Source organism: Tiliqua scincoides, chromosome 1 (genome assembly GCF_035046505.1).
Source record: "Tiliqua scincoides isolate rTilSci1 chromosome 1, rTilSci1.hap2, whole genome shotgun sequence".
Taxonomy (NCBI): domain Eukaryota; kingdom Metazoa; phylum Chordata; class Lepidosauria; order Squamata; family Scincidae; genus Tiliqua; species Tiliqua scincoides.
In genome coordinates this window covers 283241374-283264861 of record NC_089821.1, presented here as the reverse complement: position 1 = coordinate 283264861, position 23488 = coordinate 283241374, and the positions used below count along the sequence as shown (strand labels likewise).

Sequence of the window (23488 nt, the reverse complement as noted above, 5' to 3'; positions counted from 1 at the left end):
TAATTTCCAGGAGAAACAAGCTGTGCAGAGTGCTGATTAGCTGGTCCTTCTGCCAACCAAAAAGCTTTCTTCTTTGAAATCTTAAAAAAAAAAATGCACAGCAGGGCTCTGAGAGCAAACCAAATTGACCAATGGGAAGTGGAAGGAGGAAGAAGGGTGGGCATTTCTTTCTTCCTCTCTTCCCACCAACCGCTTACAACCAGGTAGGATGAAGAGCTCCATGTCCACCTGCCTGGCAAGCTGGATTGGGGTCAGGATTGAAGCCAGAAGGAATGAGGAGGAGAGTGGATAGGAAAGAGAAGCTGGACAGGGATGGAGAGAAAGAGAAGTTGGGCAGAATGGTTGGGGGGGATGCTGGACTGGGAATATGTGTGAATGCTTTTAGGCGCTGAGGACCTGGATCCAAGCACCGTAGGTGCTTGGTGCTTGACACAAGGCACTCTTATATCACTGAAAAGCTACCTGTGATCTTGCTCCCTCAGTATATTTGGGTATTTAATCAAAGAAAGCAAGTATGTCTTTGTACAAGGTTCATATTGGGGGAAAAAAGGTGTGTTCTCTGCAGTTGCTCTCTTATTTCAGGCAGCAATTAGGAATGTCATTTTCTTATAACTTCTGCCTGTTTGTATTTTATGTGACTTTCTCAACCCATGATCCTCCCTGCACTTCCTTTGCTTGGTGATCCCATCACATCATAGTCTGCTCTGCTTTGCTCTGCCACATCAGTACTTATTGCCCTTGCTGCTGTATCTCTTCCTTGTAGTGCCATTAGTGGACACAACCAGAGTAGATTGGCTAATCTCATTCTCTTTGTTCACCTTGTAGATATCAATGAGTGTCTAATACTTGGCATATGTAAAGGTGCAGAATGTGTGAACACCCGTGGCAGCTTCCTGTGTACTTGTAAACATGGCACCATGCTGGACCCATCCCGCAGTCACTGTATTTGTAAGCGTTAATAGATGTCTCTTTCCTTGTGCTCCTTTTAGTAGATACCCATGTTTATTAGTTTATTGTACCACAATTAGGTCACAAAGAGAAACTGGAAGAAATAGTCAGTGGTCAGAAGGCTTCATCCTGGGCAATTATGTAGTGCATGCATCAGAGGTAGCATGGAGATTATTGCTAAAGACCAAGAAAGATTATTCCCCTTTAGTGAACGCTCACCCACAGAAGTAGCAGTCAAACTATCAATGAGTATTAGAAGAGATTTACCAACTCTTCCACTGAGGACAAAAGATGCCCTAATTTTTAAGGCTGCTTTGCTTTCTCTTGCACTTTGAAAATGAAACTTGAAGTCTTGCAAGATTATAGACTAGAACTATCTAGCTCTTTGATTTGGCATGTTTCCTAATTAACTCTTGAGTAGTTTATTAACTAGTTTCTTTGCCAGAAAACTAATCAGGAGATGCCTGGATTTAGAATGTCAGAAAACTGTTCATCTTCTCAAAGCATGATAAAATGAAGCATTGTAATTGCGTTTTTGCATTTAATGAATGTCAATATTAAATATCTGCCTTGTTCTTCCTGCCTATACTTTTATTACTACTGAGATTGTAGAGTCAAAGGAGTAGGGACATCAAGATCAACAGGAAGAGACTAAATCTTCTGGATTATCAATGGTTATATGTACGCCCAATAGATTAAACCTCCATTTGTGTTTCAGCTGACAAAGCAGTGTCAACAGAACAGGGACTGTGCTATCGGTCAGCAGGAGGAGGAATCTGTGCCCTGCCACTCAATCAGCACATCACCAAACAGATCTGCTGCTGCAGTCGCGTTGGCAAAGGGTGGGGGCCGAATTGTGAGAAATGTCCATTGCCTGGCTCTGGTAAGAACTGCTGTTTTAGACCTTATTTTTCCATTTTGCTCAATTATGTTAATCCCATAACTGTATTAATTCTTCAGGTTCAGTATCAAACAAGCAACACAAACTCTTACATTCTCTGTCAGCAACTGGATTTAAGAAGCATGAACATATTTGACTGTTTCCAGAACATAACCAGACCTGTCTAGAACCATGTGCTTTCCTTAAGAGAGCATGGATGCATAACATTGGACAAAAGGTGCCAGAAGCTTTGGGGGTCTAGAAGAACCTGTCATATTCTCTTCCCCCCCCTCCCCATGCCAGCCATGCCAAAAATAGGCACACTGTATCCAGCGGGGGAGGAGGGTTATATCCCTTTACATAAGCCTTCCACCCTGCAATGGGTCTCCTCAGACCTGAGCTGGTGATTTCATTAGTGCAGGTCTGAGGAGAGAAAGGAGGCAGAGGAAGCCAAATTGGGGGATAGGATCCAGTTTGCGCCATCACCACTGGATCTAACCTCTCTCGCAGCCTCCCTGCCCCATCACATCCCTCTCTCCACCTGGTTTTGCCCCCTCCCTGCCCTGTTCTGCCCTTCCCCACCCCGTCCTGCCTCTCCTGCTGTCTTCCTGGCAGTGTGCCACTTAGTTTGCTGCCGGTAGGCACTTTACGACTGCTTTTCAGCAGTCTCCAGCAATGGAACACACATTCCGCTGCTGACCAGAACCCATAGGATTGGGCTGTAAGGCTAGCACAATAAATTATGAGATACTTGTAAAAGATGTATGACTTCACAGCATATAGATGCATTCTTTATACCACACTGTCCTAGCAGATGATTTTATCCTTCCCTGTGCTTGTTCTGTTACTAGGTTTTCATTCATTCTGCAATAGCGACCATCAAGAACTGAAACCATACCAATATAAGGGAGGAAAAATGGAACTTTTACATGTTCACATGCAACTAAGAGCCTAATCCTATGATTTGCCCACCATAGCATGCAACTATGCCAAAATAGGCTGCACTGCATGCTATAATGGGGGTCCGATCAGGAGGCTTGGGAGGGGAAAATAAAATTATTTTCCTTCCATAAGCCTGATGACTGCCAGTGGGCCTCCTTGGACCTGCACCAGCTCTTTAGCTGGCTCAAGTCTGACAAAACAAAAGGGGTAGGGCAGCTCTCTCCGGGTGCCACCCCCACCTGCCTCAGACATGCCTCCCAACCTCCCCTCCCCCTGTTCCACCCTGTCACTCCCTCCACTTCACCCCATTCCGCCCACCCCGTTGACTCACCATCATTGACAGACCTTCTTTGCCACGCTGTTTGTGACAGCAGGAAAGTACATTCCACCACCGGAGCACTGGTTCCAGTGGCAGGGAGTACACATAAGTTTGGGCAGTAAATGAACATTGTGAATGATCCTTTTAGCTATGTCCGCAATTCACAGTCCCAAAGGTTGCAGCATTATATCTGTTTTGTTTGGCCTTTTGACTCTTAGGCAATTTTAACAGGCATGAGATCTCCTGGCTTTCTGGTTTTCTTTGGTAATGGGATAAATGTTTGTGGTCAGAATGGGAGTTTCTATGCAGCTATATTTTCTTGTGAGCTCCAAGAGAAAGGACAGGCATAGTTTCCAGTACTGGTGAACATTAGATTACATCTACTAATAACACACCCATCCCTGCAAACATTTTTTTTAACTGGAAACTTCCAAACTTCAGTTCTGGCTCCAAGTGGGTGTAGTCTAAACATGTTCTACCCATGTTAAAGAATGAGGTCTTAATTGTGGTAGATACTTAGGTAAACATGTCCCAACATTTCTTCCCTGTGTAGCAAAAACACAGTACATACCCCTGCAGAATTATGTTACCAGAGATAACTATGTGCCCTTAGCTATTTCTTCTTCTCTTATGTCTTCTCTTATGATTTTATGTCTTCTGTATCATTAAATTTTTATCTTGCCCTTTACTTTCTTTGTAGAAGCCTTTAAGGAAATTTGCCCTGCAGGGCACGGCTACACCTATTCCAGTTCTGACATTCGGGTGTCTATGAGAAAAGCAGAAGCGGATGAGCTTCACAGTTCAGAGGAACAAAAGGAAGATAGTGACAGAGTTCCTGACTGGTCAATAAAAAGGCAGCAACTGCAGGAGGTCTTAAAGAGTGATGTCACTGACACACTCCCCAAGACTGACATCTCAGCAGAAAAGGGTAATTTTAATCCAACTGGATATGATGAATTCAAATTGTTTCAGAGTGTTCAGGATTTAGATGTTTAATATCCCTTGAACCCCAAACCACATCAAGACAAGGCTTTTTCCAACAACCTTCCTCCCACATATGGCAAATGCATGAGGAGGAAAGCAGCAAAATCACACCTGCAATCTATCTCCCTCGGCGTCTATACTGTGCAAAGGCCAGTACTGAATGCAGGGAAGGTTCCTCTTGACACTGAATGTACAGTCACCCAGTAAGTGTGACCAGAAGGCACAATTCTTCTGCCCCTTGTATATGTTTGTGGTAAGCAGGAGAATTGTCTGGAGGGGGGCTACAGCCTTATCTTACCCTGCTTAATCAAATCTGTCACCATAGTGACAGCACTAGACATTTTTATTTTGTTTTCAGTTGTTTTACTGTATTTCTAGTAATAACATCATGAAACAGTGAAAATTTAAAACTAAATATAACAAGAACAAAATAGGACACTAGCAGAAAAATCTCAAAAGGCATTGCCACCAGAAAGTGCAATGAAAAAGAAATGTCTTCTTCATTTCCTAAAAAATAATAGAAAGGAAGGTATGTGTGCATCCCAATTGAGGACATTCCCAAGTTCTGTGTCCTCTTTATGGATACTGTTTTTGAGTGTTGTATTAATTTCAGTGGCTCCCAGCCACATTGAGTGTCCCATAATTGTGACCAAAAAACAGGGTATAACGTTTTTATATAGTTGAACGAACGAATGAATGAAAGATACAACTGAAAAGCTAACCTAGCATTGGTCTGGCATGCATCTCTACTTTCATCTGCAACTCATTGACTGATCTCAGAGCTCAAGGAAATCCATGCCTTCACATTCTTCTTGCATGTATAAAGCAGTGTTTCTCAAACTGTGGGTTGGGACCCACTAAGTGGGTTGCAAGCGAATTTCAGATGGGTCCCCATTTATTTCAGTATTTTTTAACATTAGACTTGATGCTACCATGGTATGTGACTGCATTTAGGGAAATGTTACAGACCTGTACTTTTAACAAGCAACTATGTATATTCTTTTAACAATGATAGTAAATGGAACTTACTCTTGGGTAAGTGTGGTTAGGACTGCAGTCTAGGATTGTGAAAAATGTTCCTGCTTGATGATGTCACTTCCGGTCATGACATCACTTCCGGTGACCCCTGACAGATTCACATTCTGAAAAGTGGGCCCTGATGCTAAAAGTTTGAGAACCACTGGTATAGTGCATAAGCTGAAACATATCCACGTTAGGGATGCTTTTGTCTGATGGTCTTGGAAACAGCTGCCTCTGACATGGGTGTGGTGATGATGATGATAATTCTTAACACATGCAATTCTTAACAAGTGCTTAACAGTGCACATACTGACTTAATAAGCCTTATAACAGTTTTGTAAGGTTTACTAATATTATCACTGCAGATTGGCTGAGAGAATACAGCAGTGATTTTCAGCCTTTTTCATCTCAGGGCATACAGTCAAGGTGCTAAAATTTTCAGGGCACACCATCAGTTTTTTGGCAATTGACAAGGCACACAGTGCGGCCAATGGGAGGCTCACATCTCCCAATGGCCCTCCAAATAAATGACCCTCCCTCAAACTCCTATGGCACACCTGTGGACCATTTGTGGCACACCATTGTGCTGTGGCACACTGGTTGAAAATCACTGAAATAGAGGATTGCCTAAAGGCCAAACTAATAATGCACAGTTTGGTGCTGCGTGGTGGTGGTGGGAGGGGGGCTTTAAACATTTCCCCTCATAATGAAATCATGCTGAAAATTCCATCTAACTTCCCCAAGCTGTTCTTTGCTTTGAGGGGGAAGCTGCATTTGATGCTAAGGCAAGTAATTGCTTCTGGGATGGCAGTTTTCATAGGGATTGCAGCTAAATTATGTTTTAATCTGTTTTTAACTGTTGTAAGCCGCCCTGGGTCCCTTTGGGGAGAAGGGTGGGGTATAAATAAAGTTATTATTATTATTATTATTATTATTATTATTATTATTATTATTATTAGGGAAAAGGCTTAAGTCCTACTTCTTGCACCATGTCCCAGTCTTGATCCCTCTCCCAGGCTGCTGTTTGCATGGAAAAAAATTAGTATGCAGGGCCAAACTGCATGTTCACACCTAGCAAGTTCTAATGGTGGCATCACAATTCTCCCTGGACTTGATACCTCAGAGGGAATGTTTAAGGTAGCACTTGTGTGTAGATCAAGCAGAGTCTTTGGGACTGAATTCCAACAGGACGGGTGAATTTCAGGCACAAGAGTGGGAGACCAAACTGGTGTTAGGATATAAGTGTTAGTGTTATTGCTTCTGCCTCTTCTTATAAATGCAAATTAGGAATTATTTTCTAATTTAATTATGTGTACTGTCATTTTACAGGGGAATCTCCAGAAGATCAGGTGAGTAAAATATTTGCTACTGGCAGTTAATGTTTGGGATATGCTGGTGCCTGATTATCTGAAGAGTGCCTGTCATTTTATAATTCCTGGCTGAACTTGGAAGACTCTTGTCAACTGCAGAATTAGAGAAATGGGAATGTTTTCTTTCCACAGAAGTAGGAGTTCAGGTGTTAGTTGGTTAAGGATTTAATTGTATTCTTTTTTAAAGCTCCTTATATAACTCAGTTACTAATGAATACAAGATTCTTTTGCATTGCTGGCAGCAAACGTTCTTAAGATTCCTCAAAGCATCTGTAGTAGACCAGGGAAAGTCACATTCCGCATTAACTTATGTCTGTAAGACAGTCTGTGCCAAAGGTTCCCTCTCTAATATAAGAAAAGAACAGCAGCAGCTGGGCAGGGAAAGACAGTTGCTTGCAGAACAACCCCAGTGGATCAGGCCATAGGCCCATCTAGTCCAGCTTACTGTATCTCACAGCGGCCCACCAAATTGTTAGGTCTCTTTCACAGCGGCCCACCAATTGTTAGGTCTCTTTCTCAAAGTAAGTGGCCTTTACAATTAAGGTGGTTGGATATGCCCACCCCACTGGGTATTGGTGACCTGAAAGCATTTTTTTAAAAATTTATTTAAATTGAAAAAAATTACCTGAAAGCATTTTTTAGTGGATGTGAGCAGCTCTATTTTCTTTTAACAAAAATATATTAATAGAGGAAGCTTTCTGGCCATCTATATTAATAGGATGAGTAGTTCCAATTGCCTTATTTAATTGTAAAGACCTTTTCTTATGAGAAAGATTGTACTGTGTATAGAAGCACATTGGGAATAAAGAGTACTGTCTTCATGCATAGCTGGGAGTTTTCCTGCAAAATTTTTGCAGCTGTTTGATCGCTCATTGTTTGATCTATCTCTCTAGTTCCTATTCTGAGATACCTGCTAACAGTGAGTCATTATTAACCAGATCTAGTTGAAAGATCTGAAGAATATGCAGTTAACTCTGTGATTAGTAGCTGGAAACTCAAAAGTCAGTTCAGATGTGTCATTTCTGCTCTTCTAAACCAGCAGTTCCCAAACTCGCCGTGGTCACAGTACCCTTCTTTCACAGTGCCCTCTTCTTCCAGCTCTCCTGGGTGCCACCATCTTGGAACTCCCCTCTTGCATTCAGATTTATTCCTCACTTTCTTGGACCACAGTTGTCATGATGTCTGACTCAGACTCTTGCTGGTCCTCCTGCTTTCTCCTGTTCCCCTGTTTGAAGTTGGTGGAAGGGTAAAGGCAGGACCAGGGCAAAACTTGTGCTGATCCTCCTGCCTTCCCCTATTCTCCCCAGCTAATTGGGTGTATTCTCCAAATTCCCTGAAGTATAAATAAGTAAGTCAGAAAACAGTGGCAATGGCAAAACTTGTTCAGCTGAGTATGTGTCTCTGCTGAAAGTGGGTACTGGGGGGATTAAGGGGCCAACTGGGCAGGCCCTGGAGAGTTCGTGGGTCCTCACCAGTGCCCAATTTGGTCAACCTCTGACACAGCCTTTGGTTCTGGGAGTTACACTTCAACAACATCACCCTCATATTGATATAATATGCTTGACAAGGAACTGCTGAAAAAGCTTTTATATGGAGAGACTTCCTCCCCGCTCTGTGAAGCCTACATGGTTTGTGTGTACAACCAATCATTTTGTTTGTTTTTCTTGTTCACAGGATACAGATGATGTTACCCAAGAACCTGATAGTAGCCCAGGTAAATGGCAGAGTAACTCACTGAATCTGTGAATGGGGCAAAGAAACAAAGAAGGATGAGGAGGTGCTGCTAGGCAGTGCTGATATTCATGCTGCCATGGATGGCGGGAAACCACATTTCCTTTTCGCAGGAATTTTCTAAATACCATCTCTGTTTTATTGTATGGGTGCTACTGGGCAGAAGAGTAGGGGTCAGTTGCATGAGAGGGGTCTGGGGAATGGTGCATCGTTCCCAAAATGTTCTGCAAAGTTGACAGTTATTGATTTGTTGAATTGCAGATGTCAGCTTTGAAGCGTGTTGCATATATTCTTTCTCTTAATTTTCTATAATTTAGAAGAGTCAGACAATGAACAGGGGAAAAAGAATATCTCCAATGAGTTTGTTTGTTTGTTTGTTTGTTCTTTACAAAAATGCAAAGGGATCCACTAAAAATGATTATATATAAAAGGTTACTGATGTTGGGTCACATAAATAATACCAAATACAATACATATGATGAGAGTTAAGGTTGCTGAATATGGGTCTAATTGCAAGGGTTCTTTCACTATTTTAGTCACTGGGTATGTGCTTTCCACTTTTGTTGTGCTGTAAAGGCTATGTGCCCTAATGACAAAACATTTGAAGCTTCTAAACTTTCAGTACACCATCACTGCCATCATACCATAAGAAAACGCTCAATGATATACATTTGACAACTTTTTATTCACACACACACACACACACAACACACACACACACACAGGAGTATAAAAATATAATTCTTACTGGTAGCAAACATGAACATGACATTTATGTTGTTAGATGTAATTATACATTTTTGTTAAAACAGACTAGCTGTAAAAAGTGAATGGTTATAAATGATATTACTACTAAGCTTATAAGTAATGCATTGAGCAGTTATAAGTATTTTATGTCTATTGCCACATTTTCTCATTGCATTCTATCAATGATTGTGTACTGAATTTGATATTATTCATGTATCTTTACAATAACATTACTATCATTGTGACTGATCTCTGTGCTTTTCTATATGATGGGGAAGTGCAACCGCTATTCTATAAACCCAACCTGCAGCAACAAGCTAGCTTCAGTGTTATGCTGTTCTGATCTTTATCACAATGAATCAGCTAACTAGGAAGTTATTAAAGATATAATTATGTTCATTATATAATTAACTTGCAGTCGTAAGGCTGGGCCTCTAAACCCGGCCCTTATTACCCTTCCTCTCACAGACTTCTTCCCTGTGATCTCCTTTGAATTGTGAGGCTTACAGTTGTGAAATTCACTGTAAACCTGACCTTCTTCATGTTTGTTCAGATATAAGTTGCACTGAGTTCAGAGTATAGAATTTAAGTCTTATAGCACAATCCTATGCTTGTATACTCAGAAGAAGGCCCATTGATGTCAATGGGACTTACTCTAAGGTAAGTATGTATAGGATTGCAGCCTTAGGACACAATCCTATCCAACTCTCCAGTACCAATGCAGATATGACAACAGGGCATGCACCGCTTCCTGCACTGGGAGAGGGGAGGGAGCAATCACAGAGACCTCCTCAAGGTAAGAGAACATTTGTTCCCTTACCTTGAGGCTGCATTGAGGCTGCATCAGTGCTGGAAGGTTGGATAGGATTTGGCTCTTAATGTTCTTGGGTAGAGCCCAACTTATGCCTGTTCTTTATCTGACAGAGGTTTATAGTTGATGATCACTTCTCTTTTATTGTTTGCAGTGGATGTGGTGGAGATTTTTTCACATTCTCCTGTCCAGCCTCTTCCAGGAGCTGTAGGGGAGGATGCTGCCCCAACAGATGGAGCAACACTATTAACAGGTATGCCACCCCACAGGACTTTGTTAAGGGCACAATCCTAACCCACTTTCCAGCACTGACATAAGAGCAATGAAGCTCCGAGGCAAGGGGACAAACATTCCCTTACTTTGAGTAGGCCTCCATGAGTGCCACCCAACTGCAGGATGCACCACTTATCCCATTGGCACAGCTATGCCAGCGCTGGAAAAGTGGTTAGGATTTGGGCCTAAGTCTCACAATCCATAGTCATGACTTCTAACAAGCAGATATCTGATGTGACAGTTCAGATGACTGGTATAAGTAAACCACAAGCTACAGGAGAAGTATATGATTTATTACAGGCCAGTTCTATGCAACACTGGTGCAGTGGACCTGTCAGGTTCCCGCTGTATCCAGTGCTGCAGCTGAGCAGGCAGGATGTCTGAAAAGTCCTTTACGGTCACCCAGGGCGAGGAGAGCAAAATGCCACCCCTCTATGTGGCCCATAGGCCTAAACACATTTTCGGTGAAAACAGGAAATGATGTTTTTAGGCCTTTAGGAGGCCTCAGAAGGCCTTCTGGGGGCCAAAGAGGCCACACATGGCCTAAAACATCCTTCTAAGGCCCTGTAAACAGGGCTGAAGGAGGGGAAAAAACAGATGACGGGGAGGAGGTAGCAGCAGTGCCCCCTAATGGGTGGTGCCCCAAGGCATTTGCCCCCCTGATCCCCCCCAGGTACACTGGTGGTTTATAACCAAGATGAGATTTGAACCAGGAACTGCCTGGTTTGCTGCTCAGTCCTAGTCACTAGTCACTACCTTGATTTGCAGGAGACTCTGCACTATCTGGCTTCAGTAGAACAGGAACAATTGTGACTGGTTTCACAAGGAGAGTTGATGGTGTGATCTCAGTGCTGCAAAGTATGGTGAACTTTCCTTAGATCCTAGGCTTCCTCATTGGCCCATACAATTGTGATTTCATTAGATGTTCTTTTGTGTGTTGCACATAGCAAAAGCGCCTGCAACGCATTTAACATTTTCAATAACAAGACTTGATTGCAAACTGAGAAGGAAATTCACAGGATGAAAATGGTGTTAGTTCTTGATAATGGAATGGCAGGCTCAGAAGATGCAGGACCTGTGGTGTGGGATGGTCAGGGAGATAGAATTTGCAATGTATCTTGTGATTCAGTCTTTCACAGAGCTGAGTCATGGGGATTTTCTGGTGGAGTGGGAAGTAGTATGACCTTGGCAGGGGCGTGTTTACGGCTTCGATAATGGCAGCTGTGTTGTTTCAGAATGCCTAAATGTCTGGGAGTACTGTCCCTGCCTTGTGCTCTGGATGTTCTTGGAAAGAACTCCTGGCAGATGTCTCAATGGCCTTTTGTCTGTGTTGGTTTGTTTGTGAGCTGCTTGGATGACGGGATTGTCTAAGACTGTTGCGAGGTGTGGGTATCTTTCAAGTCTTGCTTTCACTGTTGCTGGGCTGTCTCCAAGTACCCCAATGAGTTTGATGATGAATTGGTGCAATCCAGAGGAGAAGCAGTGGCAGAAAGACGAATCAGTGTCTGGATTTTGCATGCTGGCAAGGCATCACACAGAAGCCGGTGTAATAGAAATCCCAGCTCCACATTTAGAATGGGCAGCACTGAATCTGGGTTTGTGGCAAAGATTTAGGAGCTTTGTCTACTATAATATACATTTCAGTTCTCACCTCATTCCAATTGCCAAGTTCTACCTTTGTTGATATGGGGGAAACCTCAAAACTATGTGAACAATACCCATTATAAGTAATGAGAAATAAGATAAAAGCAGAGAGGTAGGACATCTACATATCATGAAGCACCTATTTGTCCTGGTTTAGCCCCACTAGTACTTATTTCTTTCTATTCCCAAACCACTAATTTCTTTCATTAAAACAAAATAAACATACTGAAAATAAAAAATGTGATCGTTCAGTGAATAATTAATTGTTCAAAGCATTCAGTCCAAGCTTGCTGTTTTGTATAATCTATTTTGAATGTAAAATTTGAGTTTTTTCGAAACAAAATTTGAGAATTTTAGCCGGAAATTCTGGACATGTGTTCACCCAGATTCTTTTGGAATCCCTCAACTTCACAGATTGCAATGTGAGAGCCCAATCCTATGGTCCGCGGCACAGCTCCGTGCCATGAACCACAGTCACAGGGCTCACCACCAGGCTCCCGCAGGTGCTAGCCCAGTGCCAGCTGGGCGGTGGTCCAGGTTGCGTGGCTCGGTGGTCTGCTGGGCTGCAGAACGGGAGGTGGGGGTGTGGACGGGGGCGTGGGGGAGGTGTTCCAGGGAGGGGGTAGGCAAGCGGGGGTAGGCAGGAGGCATGCCAGGAGGTGGGAGATGTGTCGCGGGGAGGGAGAGAGGTGGATCTGTGGAGCTGTGCTCTGCAGGATCCAGGGCGCTCGTGGAGGGCTGCGCACCCTACACGAGCGCCTTTACTTTAGCTCCAAACTTTTGGTTGGCGCTAAAGAGAGTAGCCCCATTGTGGGGCTGCTTCCCTTACTTGGAGGAAGGGGACGAACGTCCCCTTCTCCCAAGGTGCCTCCTGCGGTAGCGCGGGAGGCGCAGGATTTGGCGGCAGCCCTCCTCAGAGCCACCGAGCCTGGGCGTTGCGGGCAGCTCAGGATTGGGCTGTAAGTTGGTTTCTGTCTTCATCCTTTTTTCTGGGTGAACTTTTGCCATGCTTCATCTAGGTCTGGTAGAGCTGCAATAGGGGGGAAATGAGGTATCCGAACCAGGCAGCCTTAACAAGAGTTTGACAGCAGGAATCTGAAGTCTCAGCAGCAGTGTTGCTGTTTTGTTTTTTAAAAATAACTTATTTTGATGCATGTTTATTTACATGATGACAACAACTTTTGGAACTTTTTGTCTCATTAATTCAGCCAGAAGTCAGGGCAGTGTAAAGGCTGTGTAAGATTATGTCTGACCAGCCACGTAAGACAGGTGTTGCTGTTTCAGACCAGGGATTCATCTTTCTGGTTGCAGAAAAGGAAAACCAGAATGATGGTGTTGAATTACCTTCCCTGTGATCAAAGGCCAAAGTGTCTTGACATTTTTATTGTTTAGAGGAAAATGGTAATTAAGGTGGGGGAACATTTATTTATTTAAAAACATCTTGTTCTTTTCAGCAAAGATAAAGAATGGCTTACAAAATAATTTTAAATCCAATACAGAATAACCAAAAATAACAAGAGAACGTCAATACAAAACAATATAAGCAAGAGAGAATGTTTTTAAGGAGAAAAGACTATAAGAAATTGGGATAAAAACCAGATCATCAGCTAGTGATAGAAGACATTCTGAGAGGTGACCAGTCAGATCCCCAGGGTAGTGGGTATTCCAAAGCATGAGAACTGAGAAACCCTCTCACAAGACAATTGGCTCCCTAACTGCCAATGATGATGGAACCCACCACAGACCCTCCCTGAAGGATCCTAGAGGACGGGCAGATTTATATGTGAAAGGGCAGCTCTTCAGATGCCTTGGCCCTATGCTAGTTAGGACTTTAAAGACAATAACTACCAACACTTTGTGCCTGGGAACAGATTGGAGACCTGTGCAGCTGGATAAACAGAGGTATAGCACAATCTTAAAGCTTTGCCCCTGTGAAGGAGGTGTAGGGGGTTTTATGGGGAATTGGAATTATAAGGGATTATTTAATATATAAGAGGTTGATGGGACAGGTAACTGAGGGAGAGTACTTAACATAGAGGGTAAATGTGGGAAAGGAAGCTGTGCCTTTGAAGTTAGAACTGCATAGTTAGGCAGAGTGATGGAGTGGAAAAGGTGTGTAGCAGCAGGAAGCGGGAGGAAGAGTTAACTTTGAAGTGGGAAGTAGAAGAAATTCAGAAGGCCAGATGGCCTTGGGGAAGGAGAAGGGCAGCACCAGGGCCCGGAGACAACACACAGGTGCATTTGTTGAGATCCTGCTATCAAAGAGAAGTACATGCAGGAGTTCTGATTGGATCGAGGGGGAAAGCGGACCCAAGATATGATTGGTTAATTAGATAAGTGGGATGAGTATGACTCAGCAACATTGTAAAATGTTGATTGGTGGATGGGAAAATAAAGTTGCACCAAGCCTGTTCTCTGGGTCCCCTTTGGGATTGGTGAATGCCAAGGGGAGATTTTGCGTCTCTGAACATCTGGAAGGAAGGATCATGTAAGTGTATATAGGCATAGTAGAGTAGAATTAGTGAGGTTTATTATTTTCCCTGCTATGTATGTACTGACATCTCAGCTGCCCTTGAAGAGCCCACTGTATTGGGTGGCAGCTGCTTAAGTTGCTAACCTCAGTTACAATAAAGAACTTTTTACTTGGATTCTGGTGAGTGTGTGTTCAAAGGTGGGATGGGATGGCTCAGGAGAACCCAGGGGATTGTGCGGGCAAGCTACAAACGGAGCTGGGGTGGCCCAAGCTCTTCACAGCCCCTTCAAAACAGTTGCCACTAAATTCTGTACCAGTTGGTTTCCAAAATGTTCTCAGAGACGGTTCCACAAAGAGTAGTCTAACCAAGAAGTAACTTCAAATCAACATAATAGGTGCTTATTAAAAAATGCACTTTATAGGGAAACTTGGCGGAGACAAATTTTTCTCCCTCATAATACTGATACTCAGGTCTTGTGGCTGTGAATTCCATGAATTAAAACAAGGACATAAGAACAGGCTCTCCAGGATCTGAGGCAAGTCCTGTGCTTTGAACCATGTGCGTATTGTGCTGCAAGAAAAGAAAACAGGGGCAGCTCCTGACAATACTCTTTCTTCTTCATCCTCAGAAATGAATGTCTGTGCCTTCTCACCCATTATCTGTGGCCCAGGCACCTGTGTGAACCTGCCAGAAGGATATGCCTGTTTATGTTATCCTGGCTACCAGCAGCATCCCAGTCACACCTACTGCATTGGTATTTTATCATTTTGGTTTGGTTTGGTTTGTTGAGTGGCAGGTCGGGGAGGGGGGGTCAGGGAGATACTGACTACTCGAAGACTACACTAGCAGCTCAGATTTATATGCAGCCCAACTGCATGCACATCACTGCCGGAGTACGTGCTGCGTGTTATTGTGTTGGGGCAGCAATTGAACAACGTGGGAGAGGTAAGTGGATCTCTTGGATCTATACCAACTATTTAACTGGCATAAGTCCAAGAAGAGTCAGGGAACATGTCAAGCCAGGAAATGGGGGAACTGATCTCAGTGAGTGCAGCTGCCACTGATACCATTCTCCTCCTGCCTGTGAACCACCCCCTGACCTGCTTCCTGACCCATTCCTCCTCTGAATTGCCCTTGTAGCCACCTTACCTACTCTGGTGGCATGTCTGAGAGCTGCTTTCACATGTGTGGAGTCTCCAGCCATTTGTTCTGGAGGTCCTGGCACACATGAGAGTGGTGCAGGTTTTGCACCACCAGACCAGTACTTACAGTGGTGGATTGCAAGATCCATTACCATAAACCCCAGGTAGAATTGGAACCTAAGTCCCCTCCTTAAGTATAGGTTAGGTTCCAGGAGACTGTAGTTAAAAGAGGCGCCTGATGGGAGACATGATTGAGACATACAAAATAATACAGGGGATGGATAGAGTGGATAGAGAGATGCTCTTTTCCCTCTCACTTAACACCAGAACTAGGGGACATCAACTAAATTGAGTGTTGGGAGAGTTAGGACAGACAAAAGAAATTATTTCTTTACCCAGCGTGTAATTAGTCTGTGGAACTGCTTGCCACAAGAAGTAGTGATGGCATCTTGCCTAGATTCCTTTAAGAGGAGCTTGGACAAATTTCTAGAGGAAAGGTTCATCACAGGTTACAAGTCTTAGTAGGTATGTGCAAGCTCCTGGTTTCAGAGGTAGGCTACCTCAGATTGCCTGATGAAGGGGAGGACACCAGGATGCAGGTTGTGACTTGTTGTCTTGTGTGCTCCCTGAAGCATTTGGTGGGCCACTGTGAGATACAGAAATCTGGACTAGATGGGCCTTTGGCCTAGTCCAGCGGGGCTCTTTTTATGTTATGTTCTTAAGTTGAAAGCAGGGATGTACTTAAGTTGGAAAGTACTTAAGTTGAAACATCTGGTTATTGCTGGCCCGGAACTATCGTGTCTGTGTGAAAGCTCCACCAAAGGATGTATTGTGCTTGCATGAAAGTGCCAATGCATCCATCAGCAACTTGAGTGTTCATCACTTGGGAAGCCAGTGTACACAAAAATATGGGGGAAAAGGCTGTAGAAGGAGAGTTTGGGAAGTGGAAAGCCTAAACCTGCTTTGAAGAAAACCTCAGAGCAGAATGTCAGACAAAGCTAGAACCTTCATGGGTGATGTTCAGACTACAACTCTGTGGCATTAGGAATGCCTGTAGAGAAGATAAAGTCTGTGCACTGTGAAATTTACCTTGACTTTCACCTCCTGCTTCAGATGTTGATGAATGTAAGATGAATCCATGTGCTGGAAAGGGCGACTGCATCAACAGTGAGGGATCCTACTCCTGTCTTTGTTTCTCTGGGTATATCCTTCTCACCTCACAGAACATACAAACTTGTCAGGGTAAGTAGTGGCTGTGAAACACCCACCAGCTTCCAATGCCATATTATCCTTAAAGAGAAAGCAAGTTACATAATAGGGTTTCCTGACACATGTTTATGGGGGAAGAGAAGAAAGTGTCTGTTTTTCTTCAGGCTGGAGCTTTTTCTAGCTTCCTTGGAATTGCTGTTTTCTCTATGTTTGGGAGAATATCCTCGAATAGCCTTTTCCTCTTATTTCATATGATAAAGAAGCACCACTCAGTACACTGGGCATCATAACTTCCTCTCATTCTGTTACCGTTTTATTATTCTACTAGATCACCTTTGGTTTTGGCCTTGTGCTTTTCCTGGTCATATATAAAGAGGGTGATAGTCTGCACCAAGGGTGGAAGCAAAGTCATGGTAATATAAGCACGAAAGGGATTTGTGCTTGCAGTCCCCTTCAAAGTGCCTTTCCCTGTTGCTGAAGCTAGTTGAGGGCAGGTGATGGTATGTGATGGTAGTACATGGACAACAGAGGAGGAGAATGTGACTGCATGACCCAGCTAAACCTTTGGATCCAGTGCTTTGGTTAAAGGACTATGTTCCTGTGTGTTAACAGATTTAAATGAGTGCAACCAACCTAATGTATGCCAGGGAGGAGAATGTATCAACACACCTGGCTCTTATCACTGTGAGTGCAAAATGGGCTACATCATGGGTCACAGAGGACAATGTGAAGGTAAGCATGCAAACAACCCCTGTCTTTATGAAGAGCTCCCTTTTCATGCCAACTTGAACCATTCTTGCCTAGTGCCTTACTAAATTGTATTTCAACAGCCTTTTTTATTTGTATGTGTGAACTTTTCTCCTTGTATATTCAGTTGGGTTGGGTTTTTCTTTTTTTACTAGCTTAAAACCCTTCATCCTCAAATGAATATATGTCTATTGAGATGGATGCTTCATGTCAGATGAGAGATCTGAGAATTCTCAATAGCAGTCCAGGTTTAGCTTTCATCCCTCCTGGTTACAGCTGTGAACTGGACAGAGGCTGCCCTCTCCTGAGAAAGAAAGGAAATGCAAAAATGCTCTTGCCTTTGCATTCTATTGCTATTAGTTCTCTTTTGGATTGGCAGCTACATCAAAATATAGTTTAGTTTAGGAATGATGTGTACATGTGAGCAGGGTTTCTGACCAGGAGGGCAATGAATCATAGGTTCATAGAATGTTTGAGTTGTGGGGAACCTTGGAGGTGGTCTAATTCAACTCCTGCTCAGTGCAGGTAGCTGCTACAGCATCTCTTACAGTAGCCTGTCCAGTCTCTGCTTGAAAACCTCGAAAGAGGGAGAGCCCACAACTGCTGCCAGACAGCTCTTACTGTCAGGGAATTCTTCCTAATATCTAGTCAAAATCCAATCAGTTTCAATGGATTGGTTCTAATCCTGCCCTAATGAGCCACGCAGAGTAAGTCCTCCCTTACTTCTGTGTAAGTGTGGTGTCCAGAATTGGACACAGTAATCTAGATGAGGTCTGACCAGCATGGAGTAAAGTGGCATCACTACATCTCATGACTTAGAAGCTACTTTTTACTAATGCAACCAAAAATCACATTCACCTTCTTGGCAGCTATATCACACTGCTACCTCATGTTCTACTTGTGATCCACTGCAACAGCAAGTTCCCTTTCCCACATTGTTCTGCTAAGCTATACTATATTACCCATTCTATACTTCTGTCTTTTATTTATTTATTTATTCATTCATTTATTGCCTATGTGTATAACCCTTTCATTTCTTTTATTAACCTTCATTTTGCTAGTTTCACAGCCCAATCCTATGCCCTGTCATGCCCTTACATGCAGCCATGCCATGCAGGTGCATGCTGCATGCGATAGTGGAGGGGGGATTAGAAGACCTGGGAGAGATAAGGAAAATATACTTCCTTTACCTCTCCATAGTCCTCCTGATGGCCTGTAGATCTTATTGCATCTACTCCAGCTATATAGCTGGTTTAAGTCCAAGGAGAGAAGACAAACTGGGCAAAAAAGAGGGGATAGGATTCTGGTGCACACTGGTGCCACTGGAACCCACCCCTCCTTCCCCTGACCTGCCCCGAAACTCCCTCTGCTTTCCTCTCCCCACTTATGACATTCCTCTGCACCAACTTACATGAACAGTGGAGCCCGGGGTCTATGGCAGTGTGGCTCTGGAGCTGCTGCCACTTTGCAGGGGCAGCTCAGACTGACCTAGCTGTGGCACAATCTTCTTGCCATTTCTGGACCTTTTGCTCCAGCAGAACACTTGCTTTGCTGGCACAAAAGGCCCATAGGATTGGACTGTCAGCCCAGCAATTCATTCTGTCAAGATCCTGATGTTTCTATTGTTTTCTACAGTGTTAGTTATTCTTTTCAATTTAGTGTCACCTGCAAATTTGATTCCCTTTACCCATCTAAGGCCCAAACCCTAACCAACTTTCCAGCACTGGCATAGATAGCTGTGCCAGTGGAATGTGTGCTGTATTCTGCAGTTGGGGGGCACTCATGGAGCCCTCCTCAAAGTAAGGGAATGTTTGTTTTCTTACCTAGGAGCTGCATTGTTCTTATGTCAATGCTGGAAAGTTAGTTTAGGATTGTGCCCTTTGATAAATATGTTGAACAGAACTGACAGACAGAGCCCTGAGGTACACTACTCAAAACTGTCCATCAGGTTGATGGGAACTCTTTGTGTACAGTTGTCCAACTAATCATGAATCTATTTAACAGTTGTATCATCTTGCCCCTATTGTACTAGCTTGCTGATCAAAATATCCTGGGAAGCTTGTTGAATGCATTACTGAAATCAAGATAATAAATGACCTCCACAGTGTCCCCACCATCCACTAAACTAAAAAAAACAAACTTTTAAAAAACAGAGATGAGATTTGTCTGGCAGGGTAATTTCATTATCGTTCCTGGTATTGAAGTCAGAAGATTTGTATATTTTTACTTGCCTCTTGCAGTCTGATCACTGTCCTGCCATAGCATGCATCAGACATCAACAGAACTGCATGCTATGGTCTGGTAGAGCAGTGTTTCTCAACTAGTGGTACGGGGTACCACTAGTGGTACTTGAGTTGGTATCTGGTGGTACTTGCAGAATCCCTGGACACCTGCCACTTCCCAGCAAGACCAGGAATGCAATGCAACAAAGTGGTAGGAAGCTCAACTTGAAGGGGAAGAGCTCCAAGCATGCTCTTCTGTGCTTGGAGTAACTGGTGAACCCAGAAGTAACTGGTGATTATGTCATCGCCAGTTACCTTCAGTGGTACTTCAAATAGGTGGACCAAGTGAAGTGGTACAGCACTTGAGAAACCTTGCGAAACACTGTGGTAGAGGATAGGTTTGGGCTGCTGAACTCATTTAGGTCAGTTAGGTAGTTAATAATAATAATAATAATAATAAACTTTATTTATATCCCGCCCTTCTCCCTAAAGGGACCCAGGGTGGCTAACAACATGTAAAAACAAATTTAAAAACATAAATTAGGACAAATAACAGATGAAAACATTAAAAACACATTAACAGAGACCATAAAAACAGTAGTCAGATTAAAAGACATAATAAAAAGAGTACAAAAGAGCAAGTCACAGAGGAATCAGGCCTGTATTTTTTTTTATTGTATTGTATTGGCAACCTTCAGTCTCGAAAGACTATGGTATTGCGCTCTGAAAGGTGGTTCTGGTACAGCGTCTAGTGTGGCTGAAAAGGCCAATCCGGGAGTGACAATCCCTTCCACACCGGGAGCAAGTGCAGTCTGTCCCTGGTCTGTCTCCCTGGCTATGGGCCTTCCTTCTTTGCCTCTTTGCCTCAGACTGTTGGCCAAGTGTCTCTTCAAACTGGGAAAGGCCATGCTGCACAGCCTGCCTCCAAGCAGCTGCTTAGAGGCCAGGGTTTTCCACTTGTTGAGGTCCATCCCTAAGGCCTTCAGATCCCTCTTGCAGATGTCCTTGTATCACAGCTGTGGTCTACCTGTAGGGCGCTTTCCTTGCACGAGTTCTCCATAGAGGAGATCCTTTGGGATCTGGCCATCATCCATTCTCACAACATGACCGAGCCAACGCAGGCGTCTCTGTTTCAGCAGTGCATACAAGCTAGGGATTCCAGCACGTTCCAGGACTGTGTTGTTAGGAACTTTGTCCTGCCAGGTGATGCCGAGAATGCGCCGGAGGCAGCGCATGTGGAAAGCGTTCAGTTTCCTCTCCTGTTGTGAGCGGAGAGTCCATGACTCGCTGCAGTACAGAAGTGTACTCAGGACACAAGCTCTGTGGACCTGGATCTTGGTATGTTCTGTCAGCTTCTTGTTGGACCGGACTCTCTTTGTGAGTCTGGAAAACGTGGTAGCTGCTTTACCGATGCGTTTGTTTAGCTCGGTATTGAGAGAAAGAGTGTCGGAGATCGTTGAGCCAAGGTACACAAAGTCATGGACAACCTCCAGTTCATGCGCAGAGATTGTAATGCAGGGAGGTGAGTCCACATCCTGAACCATGACCTGTGTTTTCTTTAGGCTGATCGTCAGTCCAAAATCTTGGCAGGAATCAGGCCTGTAAAAACTACAAAATGTGTAAAAAATGTTTAAAAGGCCAAAAAAATCAGAAGGCTTCCGTAAACAGCAGTGTCTTCAGGCCTTGCTGGAAACTCTCAAGAGAGGGAGCCATTCTCAAGTCAAGGGGAAGGGAGTTCCATAATGTTGGTGCCACTACCGAGAAGGCCCTATTTCTTGCCGCCGCCCCCCGAACCTCCTTGGGTGGCGGCACTTGTAAAAAGGCCTTCTCTGATGACCTGAGAGGGCGCGCCGGATTGTATGGGAGTAGGTGGTCTCTAAGATATCCTGGCCCAGAGCAGTATAGGGCTTTAAAGGTCAAAACCAGCACCTTGAATTGGGCCCGGAAATGAATGGGCAGCCAATGTAGCCCCCGGAGAAGCGGACTGACAGAGTCAAACCGCCTAGCTCCAGTGACCACACGGGCTGCCGCATTCTGCACTAATTGCAGTTTCCGAACCGTCTTCAGGGGCACCCCACATAGAGCGTGTTACAATAATCTAACCTCGATGTCACCGTGGCATGGATCACCGTGGCCAGGTCTGCACGATCCAAGTACGGCTGCAGCTGGCACACCAGCCGAAGCTGAGTGAAGGCCCCCCTAGCCACAGCCGCCACCTGGGAATCCAGGAGCAGCTGCGAGTCCAGGTGGACCCCCAAGCTGCAAACCTGCTCCTTCAGAGGGAGTGCAATCCCATTCAGAGCAAGCCAATAATCCAGCACCTACATTGAGGATTTCCAAACCAGGAGAGCCTCTGTCTTATCCGGATTTAATTTCAGCTTGTTAGCCCCCATCCAGATCCTCACTGCTTCCAGACAGCGCTCCAGGCCCTCAACCGCCATCCTGGAGTCTGGAGGAAAGGAGAGAGAGTTCTTAATCAGTCTGTACCAATTCTTATTTTCAGACCTATCCCTTTAACATTTACAGTTGTCCTGTGGAGTAGCATGCATTTTACCCCCTCCACCAAAGGGCCAGCACAAACATTTGCACAATTTCCCTTTTAGGAGAAGACAAACTCAAAACAAGAGTTGAGCAATTCCATTTTCTCTTTGTCACCAGACAACATTTCACCATCTTTACTGAGCAGCTATCCTACACTTGGTTCCTCTTTGTCTTCTATAAATGTGCCTAAAAAAGCACTTCTGTTTTTCTTTGCACCCTGATTCAGCCTCAGTTCATACTGAGCTTTAGTGTACCAGGCACTCTCCCCGCAAGTCCGGTTCATCTTTGGTGATAGGAAAGATCTTCCATTTCCTATGCCGTTTAAAATCTTCTGTTACTAAGCTTTTTGTGCAGCCTTACTGAGATGTCTCCTCTCTTACTTTCTCATCAGAATTGTTTTCAGTTGTGACTGTAGTAACTGCTTCTTTAGGAATACCCATCCAGTAGTATAACTAGAGGGGTGCAAAATTATAAGTGCAGACTGTGAATGTAAGCCACCCCTCCCACTTGCCCTTGGAGCCATTCAAGCAAGAACAAAAATGCTCCTTGCTGCCTGAATGGCTCTGAGTGGGAGGGGCTGCTTGCAGTCAGGCCCCTGCACTTAATTATGATTTTATACCTCTCGATCTATCCTACTGCACCCATCCATCATAGGCTCCTTTTACCCTTAGTTCAGCTAGCAGATATTTCTCTTATTAAAATCAACCTTCCTGATCTATGAGACTGGTTTCACTATACCAGCTCAAGATAGTTGAAATTGAAATTTGATAAGCATTACCTCTGCCCTTTCATCCAAGTCATTTATAGAAATGTTGAACAGTACAGGGCTCAAGACCAGGGTGACCAGATGCCATAACCACAAAAAAGGATAAGTCACCATAAGAAAAATGTAGGACATGACAAAATAAAAGCGAAAAGCACTTGAATATTGATTTCATGTGGTTAATTTAAACACTATACTTATTATTAAATTTAAAACTTTGTTACATATAATTTATTAATTATAAGAAGGCTGTGCACTGCCTTCAGGGGCCTGCTCACGGGGAAAAGGAGGACATTTGAGTTCTTTTCCAGGACATGAGGCTAAAAAATAGGACATGTCCTAGAAAAAGGACATCTGTTCATCCTGCTCAAGACAAATTCCTGTGGCACCCCACTTAATACCTCTGTCCAGGCTGATGTGGAACCATTCATTAACATTCATTGGGAACATTCATTGGAATTCAAAGCTCAACCAGCTTTGAATCCACCTAGCAGTATTACCAAATAACCCACATTTTACAATTTTACCCACAAATGGAAGACTTTGTCAAATACTGTGTTGAAATCTATGTATACAATGCCCATGAAGTTCCCATGATGGGAAAGGACTAGTCATTCTATTAAAAAAGGAGATGAGATTAGTCTGGCACAGTTTGTTCTTCACATGCTGATTCCTAGAAATCACTCCATTATTATCTAATGCTGATGAGCATTCTGCTGAA

General features: G+C 43.8%; 1 protein-coding gene across 4 annotated transcripts in view; it reads left to right on the top strand.

The window, feature by feature from the left end:
• LTBP2 (latent transforming growth factor beta binding protein 2) overlaps window positions 1-23488 on the top strand; it is a 157807-nt gene that overhangs the window by 99972 nt on the left and 34347 nt on the right. For 3 of the 4 annotated variants that reach the window (XM_066627033.1, XM_066627013.1, XM_066627003.1), the window contains 9 exons: window positions 826-948; window positions 1667-1831; window positions 3790-4017; window positions 6423-6442; window positions 8138-8177; window positions 9907-10005; window positions 14772-14897; window positions 16399-16527; window positions 17107-17226. In XM_066627033.1, coding sequence (XP_066483130.1) covers window positions 826-948; window positions 1667-1831; window positions 3790-4017; window positions 6423-6442; window positions 8138-8177; window positions 9907-10005; window positions 14772-14897; window positions 16399-16527; window positions 17107-17226 — 1050 coding nt within the window. The remainder of the gene's footprint in view (window positions 1-825; window positions 949-1666; window positions 1832-3789; window positions 4018-6422; window positions 6443-8137; window positions 8178-9906; window positions 10006-14771; window positions 14898-16398; window positions 16528-17106; window positions 17227-23488) is intronic. The other variant, XM_066627023.1, reaches the window with a different exon arrangement.